Source organism: Neltuma alba, unplaced genomic scaffold, assembly GCF_004799145.2.
Source record: "Neltuma alba isolate B1F8T4 unplaced genomic scaffold, ASM479914v2 tig00007632_pilon, whole genome shotgun sequence".
NCBI lineage: Eukaryota > Viridiplantae > Streptophyta > Magnoliopsida > Fabales > Fabaceae > Neltuma > Neltuma alba.
This window is the reverse complement of record NW_021634835.1, coordinates 149,854-164,037: the sequence shown is the minus strand read 5'-3', so window position 1 is coordinate 164,037 and position 14,184 is coordinate 149,854. Positions and strand designations below refer to the sequence as shown.

Below are 14,184 nucleotides of genomic sequence, written 5' to 3'. Positions count from 1 at the left end.
TGCACATGTTAAGGAAAAGTTTTCATACTATGACAGTTTTCAGTGCAAAGATTAAATGATTAAAGGGTATCGTAGAGAAATTAATACATTTTTAAGAAATAACTAATTCAATTACTTTTCTAAACCAGTAAATTAATTATCCAGTTTCTATAATATCTAAAGTTAATAAAAAAGTACTTATAATAGATACTTTCCTTTCAATTAAATTACTAGAAGATTTGGCATGTGGCGATCTTTTCCATTTTTCGTTTCCTATCTCTGAGAAGTGCTAATGAGTTGTGAGATTAAATGTACTGAGCAATATGTAAAAAGAAATTCAGCATATATACCATTTCAGCTTAATTTTTTGGTATGTTACAGAAAAGATCAATAACCTGCCAAGCTAATAGATGTATGTATTCTCATTGGAAGAGATGCGCATATTTAGTACTACCTTCGGTCCTTATTATAAGACCCCGTTTGACTTTTTGTTTGGTCCTAATTATAAGACCCTAATCCATTTTGTCTCTCATATTTATGTATTTTTTTCCAAGATACTCCTTTTAATAATGATAGTTATAACCAATATACTTAATTAGCAAGGATATTTTAGGAATGACAACACTTATTTATTACAAATAACTAACTTAACTTACTTCCTTAATCTCCTCAAATAAGTCAACTGAGTCTTATAATTAGGACCGAAGGTAGTATTTAATAGTGCTTCAAATATGATTATCTCTAATAAAAAAATATATATGCCAGCCAAAAAAAAACGCTGCGTACAAAAGAGCATGTAATAGTTAATGTGCAATATGACATTACATTGGATTAATGAACATGTTTTTTCCTGCTATCCAAGTAGGCTCGTTTGTTTAGACCCCAACGAAATAACTAGGGAGAGCCAATTGCACTGCTTATTGGGCACCCCTTCTGATCTCTCACGATTCTCGGTTCTCTTGATCAAATACCAAGCTGTGCCTTTTGGATACGTTGCCCTCCACCTCAACTACTCATATGTTCTTAATTAACTGCCCCTCTTAACCAACAAATCATACTATTTTCAGTTTTAATTATAAAACCTTATTTATAAACTATAAAAATAAAGTCTTATAATTACAACCGGATGTAATAATTATTAGCTTCTCTCTCACAGGAATGATGATGCATGGAGTACGTGCGTGCGCTTTTGGGAAAACATATGAAGTTTTTAAATGCTAGGATATTTAATGAATCATTGAAACTTGTAGTCCTTAAATTTGCCCCAATTATTTTGACCAAAAATTTGCCTCAGTTATTGATTCGATTTTTAAAGTTTCATTTTTATCAATCAAGTCCTTTCATCACCGACAATTTCATATTCTTAGTAATCTCATTGGGTTGGCAGCTTCTTCTGCAATCCATCAGGAGTTATCATTTCTGAATTAAAAACTACACGTGCAGCTAGAATTGTATATATCTTCAGAACACATCTAGTTTCTTTCAGCATATTTTGCACGTACTAAGAAAAATCTTAAATTTTATTAATTTTTATTTAAAATTTAATAATTTTTTAATTTCATTTCTATTTAATACACATTATACATCATGTAAACAAAATCAATACAATAATAAATGAAGGGTAAAATTATACATCCATACAAAAAAATTTCTCTTGTTACCATATAAATATGACGAAAAAATATAACAAAATTTCACCCGCAATTTCATATTCTTAGTAATCTCATGGGGTTGGTAGCTTTTTCTGCAATCCATCAGGCGTTATCATTTCTGAATTAAAAACTACACGTGTAACTAGAATTGTATATATCTTCTGACTACGGGGGTGTTTGGATGAAGCCAAATCATGGTTTGGAGAATAGCTTCTGGAAAATAGATTCTGGAGAGAATAGATTATGAAAGAATAGATTTTCTGAAAAAGTGATTCTGATAAAGTGAGAGTGTTTGGATAGTTATCATCAGAAGTACTTTTTATATGTGCAAACTACTAAAAAGGATATAAGTTAATATGATAATTACATAAAAAATAAATTTTATAATATAATTTAATTTCAAGAAATAAATTTGTTAATAATATATTTTTTACCAACATAATTAATAATATATAAGAAAATGTAATTAAAAATAATTAATATTTATATATATATTTATAAAACATAAGATTAAATATGTTTTTTTATAAAAATAAGGGATAATTAATATATAAGTCATTATAGTTTCAACTGGTTTTTAATCAGGTCCCTATAATTTTTTTTCTTTTTATCAGGTCCTTATACTTTCATATATTTTTAATTAAGTCCTTATAATTTTTTTCCTTTTTATCAGGTCCTTATTGTTTTACTTTGCTTTTAATTAGGTCCTTGTAGTTTTTATTCTTTATTTTACAAATAATAACATTTTAAAAATAATAAATTATTGTAACAATCTTATGTTAATATTCTTTTAAATTTTTAGTTAAACAAATATATTATTTATTTTCAATTCGAATTTTTATAATTATAAAATTCAAATTATAATAATAAATTTTTCTAAAATTAAAATATGATTATAAATAATTTATATTTAAGTATAATTATTATTCTGATTATTAATTAATTACTAAATGATTATATTAATTATTTTGTCCAATTATATAATTATTAATTTAAAATGAAATTAATTTTAAAGAATAAAGTTAATAAATAATTTTTCAAAAACTACAAAGCACCTAATTAAAAATAAGTGAAACTATAAGGACCTGATAAAAAAAAAAAAATAAAAGGACCTAATTAAAAACACACGAAAGTAAAAGGATCTGATAAAAAGAAAATTTTTTATAAGGACCCAATTAAAAATCAGATGAAACTATAAGGACCTGGAGATTAATTATCTCTAAAAATAATTATTTTCTTGCCAATAGAAAAACACCTCACCAGCGCCTCTTCTTACTAGCTGAGGATATGAATTGCACCGCTACCACGACGTCTATTGAACGAGCAAGGAGGAAAAAAGAAAAAGAAAAAGAGGATTTGATTTTAATAGAGGGTCATTCTTGTCTAGACCGTTGCTTTCTTCTGACACTCATAATAATTATACCAGCACCCACAATTGGAGCCTCATAAGCGAAATGTTTTAGCTTTTCCCGGGACCTTGGTTTCGGAAACGGAAACCATGGTTTCAGATTGAAACCATGGTTTTTGAAAATATTAGGGTGTTTGGCTAATTTTTCTCCAAACCATGGTTTGGGTCTCCAAACCATGGTTTGGAGAGATAGCCAAACACCCCCTACATCTAGTTAGTTTCAACATGTTTTACTAAAGAAAACCTTAGATTTTATTAACTCTCATTTAAAATTTAACAACTTTTTAACTTTATCCTTATTTAATATATATTATACTTTATGTAAACAAAATCAATACAATAATAAATTAAGGGTAAAATTATATATTCATACAAAAAATTTCTCTTGTTACCATATAAATAGGACCAAAAAATATATTTTCTCTCTGTCTTATAAATAGGACCAGAGCCAGAGGAGTATATAAGTTAAAGAGATTTGATTGGTGAAAATTAAATTTCTAGAGCCAAATCAACAATTGGGGCAAACTTCAGGGGTTAAAAGTTTCATTGTCCCTTCTATATACTTACTTTTCTTCCGCACATGCCTCATATATCTCTGTAGGCATGTGCTTGAGCATTGACACTTTCCTCCCTTATGCTTATGACTTGGAAGGCCTACTTCTTTATCTTGTCCAAGTTGTCCAATCATTCAACTATACAATGCATACTAGATTTATCATAAACTTCATTATTTGCAATTACAAAATATATTTAGCAATTATAAATAGTATGATATCTAGCAACAGCACTTATAACTCATGACTTTTTATATTTCTATAAAAATTCAAATCCAGTGTTATCCAAAACAATTGCCTTTATATCAATGTTATGCCACATCAAATACTCATCCAATCTTTAATATAAAATTTATTTAACTAATTTAATTATATTAAAAAATTTTAGTAAGTTAGTTAATTATAAAAAATATGACATATTTTTTCTAAAATATCATAATCATCTTTTTTAATATTCTTATTTCCTCCCCTACTTGATTATAATTAAGAAAGTATTAATAAAAATAATTTTAAAAAATTAATAAATATAACAAATAAATCTTATATTTATGATGATAACTAACTCAATAATTCGGAAGAGTACTAATTAAGTAGGTGAGAATTTGAATTTCAACGAAACTTCGCTGATGGCAATGAGGTAATTAGCTGTGCATACCCCCGGTAGAGTCCCATCATAGAACTCGTTGGCCAAAAAAAAAAAAATCCAATCATAGAACTCACGAACCAAGCAGGATGACCCAAAAACGTACAAAGGGGTGTTCGAAATGCTCAAAAGTATTTTTAAAAAAATATTTTTATATAAATAAAGATAATTTTTTTAACATATTTATTTCCTATGTCATAAAATTATTTTTAAAATTGTCATTTAGTTTCTATCTAAATACCCTCTAAATATATATAAAAAAAAAATAATTTCGAACATGTATATAAGCATATACTACCTCTGATTCTTGATATAACAGCTATATAATTAATTTATAAATATTAAAAAAATTAATTAAATTAGTTATTTATAATAAATGAGTGTTATGTTTCTTAAAATATTATTATTAATATGTATTGGAATATCTATTGATAAAAATTTCTTAACATGTATAATCATTGTAGAAATTATTTAGAAGTAAAATAAAAAATATTAAAAATGAAATAAACTGAAATCTATATTTACATTTAAAAATATATTAAAAATTTAATTTACTCTTATTATTATACAAGCACAAGAGTGTGGGTTATACTTGGGGTAGCATCTCCGGTGGCGGCGAGTGTGGTTATAGTTACTACTTTTTTTTTTTTTTTTGGTGATACAAGGAAAACAACACAGATTACACGTAGACTATTAATTACTACTTGAAAGGGGAGAGAAGATCCAAGGAGATAAGGGCGATGTGGGGGTGAATAATTAATTAACCCCTTGACTACATTCATTCATTAAGGCAATGCCGACAAGTCTGCTCAGCCGCCGTAGGCCCCACATTATAATGAAGGGGTGATCAGTTGCAGTACTCATCCCCCACGTTATAATGCTCGCCTTCCCTGCTGCTTTTGGGGAGCAGAGATTCCAAGGCATCGTCATTGAAGAAGTAATCAGTGCTGATGAAAATAAGCACGTCTGAATTATTTATATTTGACTTGAACGATCCAAATTTATAGTTTATAATTAATTATTTTTAAATAAAAAAATATTTTTTAAAAGAATAATAAATAAAAATGATTTTTTATTTAAAATTTTATATATATTAAAATAATTATTTTAAATAAATAAAAATAACAAATTAAATCCCAACTATTTAAATAAAATATAAACAATTCGGATTGATGAGTTCGATGAAATTGTTCCGCTCAAGAGGCACGTCGACGTGTCGAGGGTCCACGTACGTCTGCCCGCTTTCCTCTCGATCCACCCCCTTCCTTTATAAGGGAGCCATCATCCCTCGATTCTCCGCATCAAATGGATAACATTAACACCATGTGGGCGGTCTTGTGTGTGCTGGTGTGGTTCCTGGTGGGAGGGTCAGCCGCAGAGCAGTGCGGAAGACAAGCAGGGGGTGCCTTGTGCCCCGGCGGCCTCTGCTGCAGCCAATATGGTTGGTGCGGTTCCACAAATGAATACTGCGGCACTGGCTGCCAAAGCCAATGTGGCACCGCCCCTCCCTCCGGTGGCCTCTCCGACATCATCTCCGGTGACACCTTCAACCAGATGCTCAAGCACCGCAATGACGCTGCCTGCCCTGCCAGAGGCTTCTACACCTACGATGCCTTCATTGAAGCCGCCAAGTCTTTCCCCGCCTTCGGAAGCACCGGCGATGTTGCCACGCGCAAGAGGGAGATCGCGGCTTTCCTCGGTCAAACTTCCCACGAGACCACCGGCGGTTGGGCCAGCGCTCCCGACGGTCCTTACGCGTGGGGTTACTGTTTCAACCAGGAACAGAATCCGGCGAGCAGTTACTGTGCCCCCAGCACTCAGTATCCATGTGCTGCCGGCAAGCAATACTACGGCCGCGGACCCATCCAACTCTCCTGGTACAAACAGAACATATTTGTGCATAATTGTAACTTATTTGACATGTGCTGATGGGTTAGGGATGAGTGAATGACAGGAACTACAACTACGGGCCATGCGGAAGTGCGATAGGAGCGGACTTGCTCAACAACCCGGACCTGGTGGCTAGTAATGCTGTGATATCCTTCAAGACAGCTCTGTGGTTCTGGATGACAGCGCAGTCGCCGAAGCCATCGTGCCACGACGTCATTACGGGGAGATGGACACCCTCCGGCGCTGACACGGCGGCGGGTCGGCTTCCAGGGTACGGAACCATCACCAACATCATCAACGGAGGGCTGGAGTGCGGGAGGGGCCAGGACTCGAGGGTGGCGGATCGCATTGGATTTTACAAGAGATACTGCGATATACTGGGTGTCGGCTATGGCTCCAACCTCGACTGCTATTCCCAGAGGCCATTCGGCTCTTCCTCGCTCATCGACGTCATCTAGATGATGACACCTCAGTCTTACTGATCTCTCGTGTATCACTCTGCCCTTCTCTACTTGTTCAATAAAAATAAAATCATCTCTTCCCACCATGCTTTACCATTTTCATTTTTCAATCTCTCTCCAACCCACCGCACACCTTAGTTTTGACTAGAAAAGGCCTATGTATTGTCGAGATTCGAGAAAGAAAGCAAAGGCCGAGCACCTATCATTGGGGCATCAAAATTTATACACAGTCAAAAATTCAAAGAAGGGAAAATTCTAAATATATATATATAAAAAATTACCATTTTCTCGTTCAGGAGTTGAAAATAATATTAAAAACAATGTCTAATTTAATATTTTATAAATATAATTAGATGATCAAAATGTCCTTATACTGAAAAGTTTATTAACAAATTTTAAACTGATAATAACAAATATTAAATAATAAATAACAAAAAATATACTAATAATGGTAAGTTTAATAGCTTTTTTTCAAATATGATACAATGATTCTTTAATCATTTAACTATATTTACAAAATATTATATCAGTTATTATTTTCTTTTATGTTATTTTTAATTCTTAAATAGCTGATTCACAATATTATATTTTCAGCTTCTTTATTTATTATTTTCCTTCAAAGTATTTTAAAAGGTAAGGACCAGTTTGGGGGACTGAAGCCAAATAATTCAAATTTAATATATGCAGGTCAAATTTAAATTTTTAAATTTTTGTTATTTACAAATTTATTCTTCATGATCCAAAATAAATTTAAATTCTTAACTGTAAATTTTTGTAAAAAATATTTTAATTTAAAAATTTTAAATTTAGACCATTAAAATTATATATGAATTGTATATATTTCATCCTCACAACGAAATACTAAAACTAGTTCCTTTCAAGTTCATGCATGTAATAATGGCACTTTTTCACGGTTTTTTCTGGCCAAAGACACTTTTTCACGGTTGATCTTTGGAAGCTAGCTAGTGGGTACCATCTTGAATTTGTATTCAAATAAAAAAAATACTATCTACGGTCCTTAATATAAAATTTAAATATCTTTATAAGGATATTATGTATATTTTATGAAAATCTTGTGAGTTTCATTATAATTAAATAATATATTTTAGATTTTTCAGTCCCCCAAATTAGATAAATATATAGCTCTTTCATAACGGAGCAGAGGAGTCATTAGTATAGCGACAGGGAAAATAAATAAGGAGACAACTAGACAAGACTGAGCATTTTGATACAGTAACATTTGACAGGGGCAAAAAGGAAAAGGACAAAAAACTGACCATCAATTAAAATCGCATTATTTTGGCCAAAAAAAAATCATGTTAGATATTTTGAAATCTAATAATAGAGAGATTGAATAGTAGTGTTCATTTATTGGTGAACAAGACTTTGGCAAAAGAGAAAATTTACCCCGCAACATTTATTCTTGTCCATCTTCCCTAGTATGGTAGAAAAGGTATAAATATATTGCAAAATGTATTATATGATATTATCAAAAAATGTATTCTGATTTGGTCAAAAGAAATGTATTCTGATAATCTAAAAGCTAATTTTTAGAGTAGTAGTTATTATAGATGAAGCTTTTTTTTTGGCCGCAGATGAATTTATTGTTATTACATATAAATAAAACTGTTAACACAGTTAAAGTAAACTAATCATTCTATATATTTTAAAGTTTGATAATTAATTTATATAGCATTTTGATTAAAAAAAATAGATGAAAACAACGGGAATGAACTCATTTCATAAAAAAAAAAAAATTTGGAAATAGCCCCGAAAACTTGAAGCCAGGTTAGGGACCGTTTTAAATTATGGGTAGCCTTTTCATGCCTTTGATCAACAAAATGACATTGATTTTGGAACAAAACGACGATGCGCTTGTCATCAGCGGTAGGAAGTCAAACGTTGTTGGGGCAGGATTGAGGAGACTTGGAAAATTGGTTCAGTCTTATCTTTTACCGCTTCAATGCCGTACACTGTGGGGCTTTCCTCCTATCCGCACGCCACCAGCTTTATTAATTATTATTATTATTAATTTTCAAATCTTGACTAACTTTTTTAGGAAATTACAAACTAAAGTAATTCAGATCCGACCACAATAGAACCTATATAAGCGGCGACCCTATCACCCTCAAAAGATCAAACCCATGACTTTTAGTCAAACTGAAATAATTCTTAGTTTCTTACTAGTTAATCTAAGTGCTCCATAGTCCGCTAACTTAATTATTGATCCTGGTGTTGGCTTGCCTTGAATAATGCTTTTCTTTTTACCCAAAAGAAAAAAAGCTTTCCTGCTCCAAAACTACGAGTGCATACGTATGTCTACGTCTTCTCTTTTGTGTTTCCGCATGTTGTTCTTAATTATATGCTGTGAAGTGTAAAATACAGCTAACTAATTAAAACGCAGCAGGGAAGATCCGGCATCAGGGCGAAGATATGTGGGTGTTGAATTAACCCGCAGCCGCCGCAGGCCCCACAGTGCCTCACGTTACCCTTGGAATATATATCCAAGCCAATAAGTTAGCAATCTTTCCTCTATGTAACTATAAATATAAAGGAGGTCAAATCCCAAGAGATAAAAGATTAAAAAATGTGGTCAGTCTTGTGGGTGCTGCTCAATTCATAGCGGGAGGGTTAGAAGAGCAGTTCGGAAGACAAGCAGGAGGTGCCTTATGCCCCGGGGGTTTATGCTGCAGCCAATTCGGTTGGTGTGGTTCTACATTTGACTACTACAGTTCTGCTACTTGACAAAGCCAATGTGGCGGCAGCGGCGGTGTCCCTCCCGCCGGTTGTGTCAGCGCCATCATCTCCAGGGACACCTTCAACCAGATGCTCAAGCACCGCAATGACACTGCCAGAGGCTTCTACACCTACGATGCTTCATTCAAGCCGCCAAGTCTTTCCCCGCAAGAAGGAGATCGCGGCTTTCCTCGGCCAAACATACTCGTGGGGCACCCGAGCACCATTTTATGTGATCCCAGCACCCAATATCCATGTGCTCCTGGCAAGCAATACTATGGCCGCGAACCCATCCAAATCTGCCGGTACATATGATAGAGAAGATATGTGATCAGTCTGCATAGTTTTAGCTTATCTGATATACGCTGATGCGGGATGAGTGAATGATGATAGGAACTTCGACTACGGACGGTACGGAAGAGCCATAGGAGTGGACCTGCTGAACAACCACGACCTGGTGGCAGTGGTGCACTGTGGTCCTGGATGTCGACGTCGTCATGGGGAGATGGGGACCGCCGTCGCTGACAAGGCGGCGGGTCGACTTGCTGGGTACGGAATCATCACCGGCATCATCAACGGAGGGCCGGAGTGCGGGGTTTGAGGATCGCATATATAGGATTTTACAAGAGATACGGCGACATCTAATCCCAGAGGCCATTGGCCTTTTCCTCCTCACTCGTGCACGCGGCACGCCATCTAATCAATCTCATCTCCCTTCCTTTGCAGTAATAAATACTCCTCCGCTTCTTAATATAGGACCTAATTATTGAGTTAGTTTTAGTCTTAAATATAAGACCTATTTATCATATTTATCAATTTTCTCTAAAGTACGTTTATGGATACTCCCTCAACCATAATCAAGTAGAAAAGGGAGAAGATGTATTAAGAAAGATGATTATGGTATTTTAGAAAAAACATGTTATATTTCTTATAATTAATTAACTTACCTAACTTCCTTAATCTAATCAAATTAGTTAAATGGGTCTTATATTAGGGATCGAAAGAGTATATTACATTTATGTCTCTCTGTATGCATGCATGCTAGTGTATCCCAGTGCCCTTCTCTTATTCAATAAAATAATCTTTTTCCACTGCGCTTGCCATTTGTATTTTTAGCCAGTCCAAATCCCTCATTGATTTCTTTCTTTCTGCCTGCATATCCATTGACCAGTTTTAGAGTTCCTATGTACAACCTGCAGAGCCTCGTGGTAATGTACGTTGTTAATTAGTGCGTCCTAATTATTTCAGACTGATGGCGGTGGCTATTCATACGGACATTCAACCCTCCTCTTTTCACATATCATATATGAGAAAACTGTCCATAATTAATTAGGTTTGAAAACGCACTTTTGGCCGCTTGATCTACTTTGGATGCTCCTGAGGCTAAGCTAGCATTCAGTACCCAGAAATAAAAATAAAAATCTACTCTACCAGATGCCATCAGTAGATCGTTCTATTCCATCATATATAGCATTTGTTGATTCTGTGAATGACATTTGCGGAAATTTAAAAAAATTAAACAAACATTCATAACAACATATAAATCAATAAATTTATATGATAACATTGACATTTTCTCAAGGTGTCATATAAGGAACTTGCCACTAAATTGAGAAAGCCACTGCTGAAACGCAATATGACATGTGCCTACTTCATATTTTTCGGTCCAAAATGAATAGCAGTCGATCATATCAATTAACTTGACCTCAAATGATCTGACATGTGAACCTTGTAAACTGTTGAAATCAAAATCTCGAAATGTTTCCCGCTTCCTTCATTGCCTTCGAATTTCGCATATTTCAAGCATACGTAAAGACTCCATGCAATCAATTATGAACTAGAGTTTGGAAGATCGGGATTCGGAGCATCGATGAAGATCGATCGAAGGAGGAGGAATGGGAAGGAGATTGGTGTTGAAGTTCTGTTCGGTCGAGCCCCAAGCCAAATTTCAAAGAATCACGACTCCATTCCACCCTCCCCCTCCCTCATCATGGAATCAAGTTTTTATCTCTAATTTGAATGTTTCTTTCTAGTCATCCCCCGTGGCTCTTATATTGGTATTGACGAATCGGGCAAACCCGCAAAGGAGGAACGGACGAGGGTTTTTTTTTTGGGGGGGGGGGGTTATGAAATGGTCATTTTGATTTTTTGTAATGTTTTCAATCTATATTCTATCCCAAGATTTTATCTGCTATCTACAATTCTACATACCCAAAAAAAAAAACCTTTTAAAATACATTTTATTTTTATTTCCTATTTCATATTCATATTCCCTTTATTATTTCAATTCTCTCTAAAACCATTCTATCAGATCGAACCGGCCCTGAAGTTTAAGATATACTACCCAGACAACGCATGCACTTCTACCATCACTCATGGTCTGACTGTTTGCAAAATAATATGTGTGGGTAGGTATAATATGAGAGAATTATGCCATATTGATTTTTGCTGAAAGGAAATATGATGTTTTCAAGTTCTTACAATCTATACTTCACTATTAATGCTTCAGTCACTCACATTCGACATATTTCCAAGTGCACGAACAACCGTATATTTATTGATTTATAATTTTTTGAGTTAACGTTTAATTACTCAGAAATAATCAAGATCCTCATAAAATATAGACTAATCCATTAATAACTTTTCATGCCGGGTAATCACATGATACTATTGGCATTGTCGTTTTGGGCTATATTGGAATTGTCCCCCCTGTAGATTGTAGAGGGCCTCCGTATGGTCCTGAAGATAAGCCCATGAGCCCATATTCTTTGCGTCTCCTCTCGTTTGGGCGCTCTTTTGGCCCTTTTAGTGGTTGTTACGACACCGTATGGATAAACCGAACAAAAAGGAGGAAAACGCACTTATTTGAAGATTCTAGATGTATATTTCCGATAGTTTAAATTACATGAAAAGCCCATATCACGTAAATCTGATAGCAAGCATACGAACGGCTGAACACTCCAGGAAAAAGGCATCAATGAATTGATTGCACGTTTTCTTTTTCTTTGTTTTTCTTTTTAACAAAGTAAACAAAACAGCAAGGTTAAAATTAAGACTAATTTACGCACTAGTAATAGTGACAGGGATTCCATGGTGGTGACTCTTTTGCTCCCTGATACTTCTGAGAAGAGAGAAAAGTTCACAGGAGAAACAAGTAAGAAAAACAGAGGGCCGGCGGTTGTTGGAGGGAATGTTAAAAACGGGGGATGAGGGGAGGGAGGGGGCCGGGGAGCAAGAGTAACAAATGATAATATATATGTACAGGCAATTAAGGACGGAACAGAAAGGAATTAGAAGTTTAAGAGGGTGGGGGAGAGAGAGGAGAGCCAATGACTGTTAAGCTGAGCACAGAAGGGGTCTTGGTTCCAGTCCATGGAAACGAGGGGGAGCTGGAGGTCGGGAATCTTGTCACTGGTTCGTAGGGGTTGAAACAATTCATGGTCAGGCGATTCTTGCTTGAGGGTGGGCTGTGAGTGTTGGTCCAGGGAGGTGCAGGGGGAGGAGGCGCTGGGGAGTAGCTTCATCTCCTCCTCCAGCGCAGCCCTCTGCTCCAAGACCTTCAGGGAGGTGGCCTTTCTGTATATCTTGCAGAGGACAATGTCCCTGGGTAAGTGGGAGGAGTCGGGGAGGCGGTACTCATTCATGACCCAGTCGGTCTTGGAGCCGCGGGGGGCTCTGCCTCGGTAGAAAACGAGGGTCTTCCTCAGGCCGATGATGCGCTTGGGGTCGGACAGGCTGATGATTTTGCGGTCGGAACCGGTGGCTTTCCAGAAGCCCTTCTGGGTGGTGCGGTTGGGCCTGCCGCCGCTGCCGTGCTTCTTGTCCCTCGGCACGAAGAAGTACCATTCCCTTTCTCCCACCTTGGCCAGGCCTGCATGCGCATGAGTATTTGTTGTTATATGCAAGTGAAAGATATGATATAGGCACGAGGAACACATAGACGTAAGCAAAGACAGATACACACACATATATACATACCGGGCAGGTCCCAGGGATCGTGGTGATAAATGTTGAGGAAGCCAATGATGTCGAAGCGGAGCTTGTTGCCAAGGATGGTGTTCTTGAGATAGAAGTCGAGCAGTTCTTCTTCGGTGGGGTGGAATCGGAAGCCTGGCAGTTCCATGTCCGCTGTCATTTCGCTCATGTATGCGTGTGTGTGTATATGTCTCTTGGCTTATTGCCCTTCAGACCTGAAAGCCCCCCCTTCCCCCAACTCCTTTATATATTAATATACCATGCTCCTTCGCAATCTATTTCATCATTCGGTGAACGCTCCAGATCATTCCCAATCTAATCACTCGTTTTACTGATCAATCACATGGCCACGCCAATCTCTCTCTCTCTGTTTCTTTCCCTTTTAACAAAAGTTGGGCGACTGACCGGGTTTAATTTGAGATTGATTGATGATGATGCTGCCCGGGAGTGGTAGGACCCACGCGGCTTTGCATTTAATCACCTCAGACTCGCTCTCTCTTGGTCTCGGGTCCTTCATTGACTTCCCTTTCTCCATCTGTTTGGCCTCTTCCCCGGAATTTCCTCTTATTTTCAGCCCCATAGTTGTCCTCCCGTAGGCTTATGATGGATCCAAACACCCTTTTAAACTTGGCTTAGTTTATCTTCGATCTCTTATCACCCCCCATAAAAAAAATAAAGTGAGCATCAGCTTTGGGATCGTGTGTGATAATTAAGTTTAATTGGTTTATTGGAAGTCAATAATAATAACTTAACAATCTGTTGAAATTGAGGCAAAAATGAAAAAAAGATACGCTTCATTTGGACGGATGACTTAGTCCTACCATCTCTTGTAAAATTACAAACGAAAAGAGCGCAGGTGTCTTGTTTCTTCTAGGCATATTGATTC

At 35.7% G+C, this 14,184-nt stretch overlaps 2 protein-coding genes and 1 pseudogene across 2 annotated transcripts; 2 read left to right on the top strand and 1 right to left on the bottom strand.

The window, feature by feature from the left end:
• The first annotated feature begins 5,526 nt into the window (after positions 1-5,526).
• Positions 5,527-6,683, top strand: LOC114753043 (endochitinase-like). Its single transcript, XM_028941724.1, has 2 exons — positions 5,527-6,113; positions 6,191-6,683. The coding sequence occupies exons 1-2, from the start codon at positions 5,542-5,544 to the stop codon at positions 6,582-6,584; spliced, it is 966 nt and encodes a 321-aa protein (XP_028797557.1). The 5' UTR covers positions 5,527-5,541; the 3' UTR covers positions 6,585-6,683.
• A 1,745-nt stretch (positions 6,684-8,428) lies between these two features.
• LOC114753022 (endochitinase 1-like) lies at positions 8,429-10,052 on the top strand (annotated as a pseudogene).
• A 2,134-nt stretch (positions 10,053-12,186) lies between these two features.
• LOC114753018 (NAC domain-containing protein 22) lies at positions 12,187-13,524 on the bottom strand. The gene is made up of 2 exons (XM_028941696.1): positions 13,302-13,524; positions 12,187-13,194 (listed from the first exon to the last, which is right to left on the bottom strand). The coding sequence occupies exons 1-2, from the start codon at positions 13,465-13,467 to the stop codon at positions 12,614-12,616; spliced, it is 747 nt and encodes a 248-aa protein (XP_028797529.1). The 5' UTR covers positions 13,468-13,524; the 3' UTR covers positions 12,187-12,613.
• Positions 13,525-14,184: the final 660 nt, after the last annotated feature.

What these genes read in the sequence shown, in the direction of transcription:
- LOC114753043 (XM_028941724.1), top strand. Translation starts at nt 5,542, where the DNA reads ATGGATAACATTAACACCATGTGGGCGGTCTTGTGTGTGCTGGTGTGG. An exon ending in GGACCCATCCAACTCTCCTG is followed by an intron (nt 6,114 to 6,190) that starts GTACAAACAGAA and finishes AGTGAATGACAG; the next exon opens with GAACTACAACTACGGGCCAT.
- LOC114753018 (XM_028941696.1), bottom strand. Translation starts at nt 13,467, where the DNA reads ATGAGCGAAATGACAGCGGACATGGAACTGCCAGGCTTCCGATTCCAC. An exon ending in CGATCCCTGGGACCTGCCCG is followed by an intron (nt 13,195 to 13,301) that starts GTATGTATATAT and finishes ATGCGCATGCAG; the next exon opens with GCCTGGCCAAGGTGGGAGAA.